General features: G+C 44.6%; 1 protein-coding gene across 2 annotated transcripts in view; it reads left to right on the forward strand.

Annotated features, from left to right (window-relative positions):
- LOC108248047 (Snf2-related CREBBP activator protein) overlaps positions 1-7,802 on the forward strand; it is a 30,182-nt gene that overhangs the window by 1,747 nt on the left and 20,633 nt on the right. Inside the window, exons 3-7 of one of the 2 annotated variants that reach the window (XM_017436513.3) lie at positions 1,547-4,332; positions 5,658-5,699; positions 6,006-6,269; positions 6,762-6,947; positions 7,044-7,184. In XM_017436513.3, coding sequence (XP_017292002.1) covers positions 1,786-4,332; positions 5,658-5,699; positions 6,006-6,269; positions 6,762-6,947; positions 7,044-7,184 — 3,180 coding nt within the window. In that variant the 5' untranslated portion in view covers positions 1,547-1,785. The remainder of the gene's footprint in view (positions 1-1,546; positions 4,333-5,657; positions 5,700-6,005; positions 6,270-6,761; positions 6,948-7,043; positions 7,185-7,802) is intronic. The other variant, XM_017436514.3, reaches the window with a different exon arrangement.

Here is a 7,802-nt window from a genome sequence, read left to right on the forward strand (position 1 = left end):
CTCGCATCCCGTTGTGTTGAGGAATAACATCAGCGGTCTGTGAGGCTTGACAGTAATTAGTTGGCTGATTTCTTTATTTAAGAAAAATGCAAATTAAGGGTCTAGCATTTCCATCACCTGCTGCCTTTCATGCCAGAGCTAAAGCTGTTTCGGTCCAAGTTGTTAGTACTACTATTACACCAAAAAGAGCTCAATATCTGTTAAACTGGCTGAGGTGGCTGTGGCAGGCATCTTGGATTTGGTTGACTCCAAAACTTACTTGCAGATGAGCGTCTGGTGATGGTTTTGTTAAAATCCAGCCAGTGATTCGTGTGACGGACAAACAACTGTGAAAGCAAAAAATAAATAAAAATGCTGTTTTGGTTTCGATCTTTTGTTTGAAGCCGTTTTCTCACATGCTCCGTTAAATATGTCGAGGTCTGAGCACCGTTTCCTGGTTGCCCTTTTACTCGTGTCTAAAGATGGCAACGCATTTAAATCTTCCCCCCTGCGTGTGACGAGCAACGTGAAGTTTACGTGCAGGCTGTGCAGTGATACCGGGTGAATCATGGTGGACTTCGAGTCGAGTTGAGCAACACAAATTCAAGGCGTCAAAATGACAGAAAGCTTAAAAAGTGACTGAAATGTTTATTTTGGTGTGGTCACGTGTTCGCTGCACGCCCAGAAACTGCAATCCCTCCACTAACTGCCTTTTTTGGTGCACGGTGATCATCCTGCGTTTCTGATTCTGTTACCTTTTGTAACACTGACACCTGTCCTGTCGCAGGCGTGCTCTCTTACCTGTAAATGCTGCCGAGTGAACAGAAGCAGAGTTTGATGTGAAACGATGCTGTGGAAATAGGAAGTATTTTAGCTGCAGCGTATTGAGGATAGTGACCTTTTTGCGATGATGACCTGTTAATAGTTCTCACAAAGTGTGACTGTATATATCCAAAATATAAGCAAGTCTAAAATAATTCACAGGCAGGATAATGTTTTGTCTTTCAACTTTAAAATGTATTCATTGCAAAATCATAGATGGGGGCAGAAATATTTTGTAATATTTTCACATATTAATTGTTAATGTGTCCTTAAATCAAACATTTATAAGCAAGATTTGTAATTTGATGCCAACTTCTGGAAACATATGAGTGAATCTGCTGCTAAAAGAAAAGCATTTTTCTCCTCAACGTCTTCACAAATCTACACCTGTCTAAATCCGCCATGTTTGTTTACCCACACAGACTGCAGCCAGCCTAATGTGGGTCGATCACTCAAGCTTCCACATGGTTTTCGGTGAATTCAGCCGAGTGCTTTGTTTACATTGGGTGTGGACCCACATTTCAAAATATATCTGGAAAATTACTGGAGTAAACTATTTCAAGCTGCACTGTTTGATTTCACATTTTGCAGTTAGTACCTTTAAAACTCCTCTCTTATCTCCGCAAAAGTTTTACTGTCAGCTTGTGCTCGTTGGCATCTTATGGTCAGTTTTTATTTTGTAGTTGTTGAGCAGATAACCAGATTCATCCAGTCTATTAACTGCATGTTTGTCCCCCTCCTGCAGGTGCAGTGTGTAGCCGGAGCAGCACAGAGGAAGGAAGGCCTGTGGAGGAGGCGGAGCGGCAGCGCGCCTCTCCGGCTGTGGATGTGCTGGGTGGCAACCCCCAGGCTGCACAGAATGTGGCTGGGGAGTCACCTCGGCTTGCCCCGCAGCCGGTCGCAGCTGCCCCCCGCCCGGTCCCTCCATTCACAAATCCATCCACCGTGCCACTGCCGGACAGCAGCGACTCGGCGTTCCCCAGCATGGAGAACACCCTGCCTGGAACACTGCCGAGGGGCGACTTCAAGAACATCGTTTCACAGAAGGTTTCAGCCGAGGAGAGCGTCGCTGGAGCCGCAAGATCTTTGCCAACGTCCCTCACAGAGGACTGCAGCTCCTCCGCTGAGGTGGAAAGACTTCCAGCTTGTCCTCCTCTCACGTCACAGGTTGACAGAAAACTCCAAGAGCTTAAATACGGGTCACAAACTGTTAAAGAGAAAAGCAACTCAAATAGTCAGGCTACCCATATCCAGCCACCTCGAGAAAGTGCTGAACCTGTTGTTATTACAAAGGAGAAACAGCCCAAAACCTTGGAATATAAAACAGAGACTGGACCAAGCGTGGAGCTTTGTGGAAAAGGTCCACATGTCCACGCGACTCAGTGCATCCATAAACCTCCATCGGGCCCTGCAGAGTCAGCAGGTCGTCAGCAGGACTCAAAGTCTGCACTCCCTCTTTTTCCAGCTGATAATACGGAGAATAAACAAACTAACCCATCAAAAACACAACCTAAAACTGTCAGGGAGCCCTCACACGAAGCCACTGAAACACAGAAAGCAAACTCTTTGGAATCAGTCGAGACCTTTAAGTACGTTGAAACACAACCTCATTCAGCTGAAATACTTGAGGCCTCAAAGGCTAGAGAACCGTCACACGGATTATGCTCCTCGAGAAAAGAAACCTCAGTGTCCACATGCAGTCCCCTTGAAGCAGAGCAAGCGGGTGGTGACACAAAGAATGAACAACTTGACACGGCTGCCCCTTCGTCTGAGTTCAAAATGCTGCCGGGGCTCTCCTCTTTGAAGGAGAGCTCCTCGAATCCCGTTACGGGGTCCGTTCTGCCCGACCCAAACCTGCTAGTCTCACTGCAAGCGGAAACATCTCATACCTCACATCAGGTCCCCTCAGCAGAGACGTCACTGATTGCTGAGATAGTTCACTCTGACGATGCTCGAGAAATCGTAGTTGTGAGGGAGGAAGCTCACATCAGCGGAGGCTGGCCCAACATGCACCTGAATCAGAATTACCTCCTACAGCGAGAAGACGGCAGTGTCTGCAGAGCTGCTATTGTTAACGAACTGTCGACCGGGGAACCAAAGCTGTACGAAGGAAGTGTCCAGGCGGGCATGGGGCTGGACTCGCAGCCGGTGGAGGTGTACGAGTTCTGTGGCCTGGTGGAGGAGGTCGCCGAGGAGACGGTGTGTGTCGGCAGCAGTGTGCAGATACCTCACTCTCCTGGATATGAGATGAACTTATTCAACGCGTTACTGGAAAACACAGACGAAGACTTCGGACCATCTATTCACACAGTCAATGAAAGCGACACCATCATAATTTCCCAGCAGCCCCTGCCTTCATCTAGTGATGATATGTCTATAGAAAACACAGGAGTGGCTGCAGTCGGACACCATTTAGTCTTAAACTCTAACCAAGCCGTTGAAATGGCACACTCACAGGAGGTTTGTTTAGTTCAAGTAGCTGCTGTCACATCTGACTCATTCACCGTTGAACAGACAGACACCACTACACAAACTGGGACACATTGTTCACAAGTCAGTGCAGCCCAGTCAGACTTAACAGAGGTGAGTGGTTCTGCTGCAGTCCAAACAGTTTGTCCAAAACAGGAAGCAGAAGTAACAGTTGGCTCGTTATCTCTCCTAGCCCCACCGGTCTCCGGTGAGGACACGGGGACGCAGTCGTCCGCTGCTGTTTCTTTACACATTTCTCGTGTAGAAAATCAGACCCCAGGTTTCACTGTTGTAAGTGCCATCAAGCCTGATGTCTGTTCGAACGACGGAACCAAAGTTTCTCCTCTTTTGACTCCGTCGCAGAGGATTCAGAATGTTGCTGTGGCCACACGACGCAAACCAGAAGCACTCTGCGCCACTTATTCCCCTGGTCTTATAAATCCAAACCTGCTGCTGCTTAAAGCGGGAGAAACTCCTCTCCTGAAATATTCCCCCTCCATTTTGGCAAACGTGTCCAAGCAACAGAATGTGGACAGCAAATTGGCCAAAGCCCACAGCTCTTTGTCTGGCACAGTGTCTAAGGAGTGCCTTCCACGAACCGTCTCATCAGCAGACTTGCTATCTGCAGCTCTTAGCAGCCAGAAAGATCAGAGCTCTGTCAATAAAACATTGGCTTCTGTAGAAGTTCAGCAGCCTGCCCCCCTTCAGTTTGAGCCAGCTGCATCAAGCAACTCCAAGGCCTTAACCTTTATCCAAACGTTAACAAACAAAGAAGATCCTGCTGCTCAGACTGACGCCACGTCGCCCGCCGCCCCTCTCACCTTTCACACGCTCCCAGCATCGGAGGACAAGGAGGAAGAGGCGACTTCGCCCACCAATCCCAATGATACCAACAGTTACCCCGACGACGCCGAGGAGGAGAGCGACGACACGGAGCAGGATGAACCGGCGGGAGGAAGTGAGGTTCACGAGGCGATCTCGGGGCAGGTTAGCAGTCCTGAGGAAGACAGCGAAGACGAGCCCGACGCTGACAAAAACGACACTTCCAGCTCGTCACACAAGGTAGTCCACTGGAAATGACCGTGTCAGCTTAAACTACAAAGCACATTTTTATAAAAAAATAAGACGGTTGACCTAAGCGCGGGTGAAAAACAAACAGGGAAAGCCATCAGTGACCATATAAACCAACAAATACCATAAAAAGGCTAAAACAAACTAAAACAAGGAAACAGAACAACATAATTATTAACAGCCGATTTAAAAAAAAGTGAATTTTCAGCCATGATTTCAAAAACTGAAGACTCTGGAGTTTGAATGTCAAGAGGCAGGTCGGAAGAAATCACCTTTTTAAATGTTTTAAATAAAACAGGGAATGCAGCCGAGTGGATTAAATAAAAGCTTCGACAGCTAAACATTAAACAGTTTGTGCTTTAAAGCAAAAGGAAGACTGTTAGAATGCATCCCATAATAAAACGGCCCTGGTGAAAACAATGTGGGTAACTTTGACATTGAGATAAATTGTATTTCTCGGGAATTTAATGGCACTTTTAGCTAAAGATGATTAGACCTTATCTGCTTCTCAGCAGTAGTTTGTTTGTGATTAAGATGCTTTTTATCTAACAGACCGAAATATGCGTCTAAAACAATCTGTTGAGTGTGACTAATTTTCTTCTCTTTGGTTTTACTGGTATGCCTAACATTTCACTGAATACTAAATATAAATATATAAATAATAAATATTTTCTCCATTAAAACTCACTGAAGAACTTGTTATTGATGCGCTCCTGTTCTCTGTCTCCGTTCCCACAATGTAAAAACGAGTCCAATTTAATCGTTTGTACGTAACGAAATTACAACCCCGAAATGTTTGAATTTACCAATTTACTGTGAGGCTAAAACTGAGTCCTTCTAAGACTTTATCAGTCTGACAGCTTATTTATAATAAGCAATATACAATTTAAAAACCAAGGAGTCGTTGTACACAGTGTTTTGTTTTTTCAAATCTTCTTGCTTCGTAGTTGGAATATTATTTAATAATTTAATGTGACTCCAGCAAAATGACAACAAAACTTTCAGTTTAATTTGAAAATTATTTTTGGTTAACATGCATATTAAAGAGCATGACAAGACAACATAATAATGATTAAATACTATAGTTTAAAGAAATGTAGCTTTTAAAGGCTGAGTGAAAATATGGGAAACGAGACAGATGTGACCTTTTTTTTTTGTTTTAAATGTAATATTGTGGAGCAGTATTACATGTGGAGACCCCCGTGTGATACTTTGCAGTCAGGCATGTTTCTGCAGCTGGTGTGATCAGTGTTTTCATCATGTAGTGGTTTATTTCCTTTAAGTTGGCCGCATGCTAAGCCATGTGTGTTTTCCAGCATGGGCAGAGCAGGACAGACAGACAGGCACTGTTCCTCAAGGTAAGCGACAGAATCAGACACCCAGAAAGGCTCACTGTTACAGGTCATTCATGGGCACATCTTACTCTGCCACGGGACAGTTTTAGGAGGGATTTTTTGTTGTTTTGCCTTTAACCGCTTCATTACTGCATGAGATGAACAGTCTAACAGAAAATCACTGGGCAATATATCATTTCAAACTATTCACTTTTATTTATTTGCACTTTTAACCTCCTGCTCTAACAGTATTCACACACGCAACATTATCCTTTTACCTTTATCGCTTTAAAAAGTATAATTTGTTCACCTTTCTGTGTCCACTCTCAGGTGCGCCAGTGGATCGCAGATAGAGTCACCGTCAATTCCTCTCCTTCCTCCCCCTCCACCTCCTCCTCCTTCCTCGGTCCCTCTTCCACCCCGGACTGGACAACACGTCGACGGGAGAAGGTCTCGCCTCTCAGAGGTCCACACGGAAAGTTTGTTTCTCCCTCCGCTCTAAGCTACACGTCGTCCTCCTCCCCGCCGGACCAGGCCACGCCTCACCGGTCCCGCGGAGAACGTCTCACAGACATGGCCGAACTGGCGAAACATGTAAGTGTGCTTTAAGATTTAAGATTAGGCATTTTGGTGCTCCACAGACATCTGTTTTATTCCGTGCCTTTTGAGTTTCTATCGTCTAGGCTTGTAGCCTAGACAAATTATTTCTTAGAATAATCAGCGTCTTGAACCCGTCTTAAACTCTTCTCAGTTTAGTTTCTGTAAATTGTAAAACAAAACCATCAAATGCCCAGATCTAGAAACCAATAATTATTAAACTAGATGAAGTCTTCTGAAGTATACGTGAGCAGATTAAATCATAAACCTGGGGGCGGCTGTGAAAGTTGGTTTGAACTGGGTCAAGGCGGGTTCAATGTGGACCACAGAACAGGTTTGCAAGCCGTGCACAAATAAATATGCAGTCGTTTCCAAAATGTGGCTGCTGGAAACACAGGATTCAGTCAGACTTCAGCTGAACATCTGCCTGTATTAGTGAATAATTTCATAACCTGATTGACTGACCCGGTTTGTTCATGTGTCCTGTAGGAAGCAGAGATTGAGCATCGAACCCAGGCTTTGAAGCGAGAAGGTTTCTGGTCAATGAAGCGTCTCACCCGTCTAACGGAGCCGCCACGGCCCAAAGTTCACTGGGATTACCTCTGCGAGGAGATGCAGTGGCTCTCTGCTGACTTTGCTCAAGAAAGGCGGTGGAAGAGAGGGGTGGCGAGGAAGGTAGTGTTTACCTCAGAGGCCTGAAGTTTCTAAAAGATGAGGCGCACGCTGTTTCCCTGATGGCGTACGCTGTGTGTTCTGTCGATGTGTTATCAGGTGGTACGAATGGTGATGCGGCATCACGACGAGCTGAGGCAAAAAGAAGAAAAAGCCAAACGAGACGAGCACGCCAAAATCAGACGAGTTGCTTCTTCTATTGCAAAGGAGGTCCGGGCGTTCTGGAGTAACGTTGAGAAGGTAGAAAACATCCTGGCTCTGCTTTAAGCTAAAAATACTGTTATGCTTTACATTAAAAAACATTTAAATCGATTCATAGTAGTGCTGGGCGATATAACGATGCACATCGTGGGGACGATAGAAAAGTGTCTATCGTGCTATATTTTCTTCTATCGTTTCTATCATAATTGTATCAATGATTCACGTACGTAATTGGGGTATATCGTGATATATATCGTTAGTGCTGTGTGATATGGAAAAAATCCTACATCAAGATGTGGATAATTTTATATCACGATAACGATATATATCACGATATACCCCAATTACGTACGTTGTCTGTTATTCTCTGAAAAATATGAAAAAATAATCTAATTTCTTACCTTTTTCAAGCTTTATTTCGAAGTGACATTTAACTGAACTTTCACAAATGAGCTCTGCTGCATTTTAGTGCAGCAATATATATGTACCTGTTAGACGTAACAGTATCAAATGACAACAGACTCCATTATCTTCGGCCGGCTATAGTTTCACTTTTCACAACTCTCCCGGCTCTTTTACAACTTGTTTGTTTGCACTTTTTGGATTGTTAAATATTCTTTTTCGTGGTTCTTCTTTAAGTGATAGAAGAGGTTTGTT

The sequence above is a fragment of the Kryptolebias marmoratus genome, linkage group LG17 (assembly GCF_001649575.2).
Source record: "Kryptolebias marmoratus isolate JLee-2015 linkage group LG17, ASM164957v2, whole genome shotgun sequence".
NCBI lineage: Eukaryota > Metazoa > Chordata > Actinopteri > Cyprinodontiformes > Rivulidae > Kryptolebias > Kryptolebias marmoratus.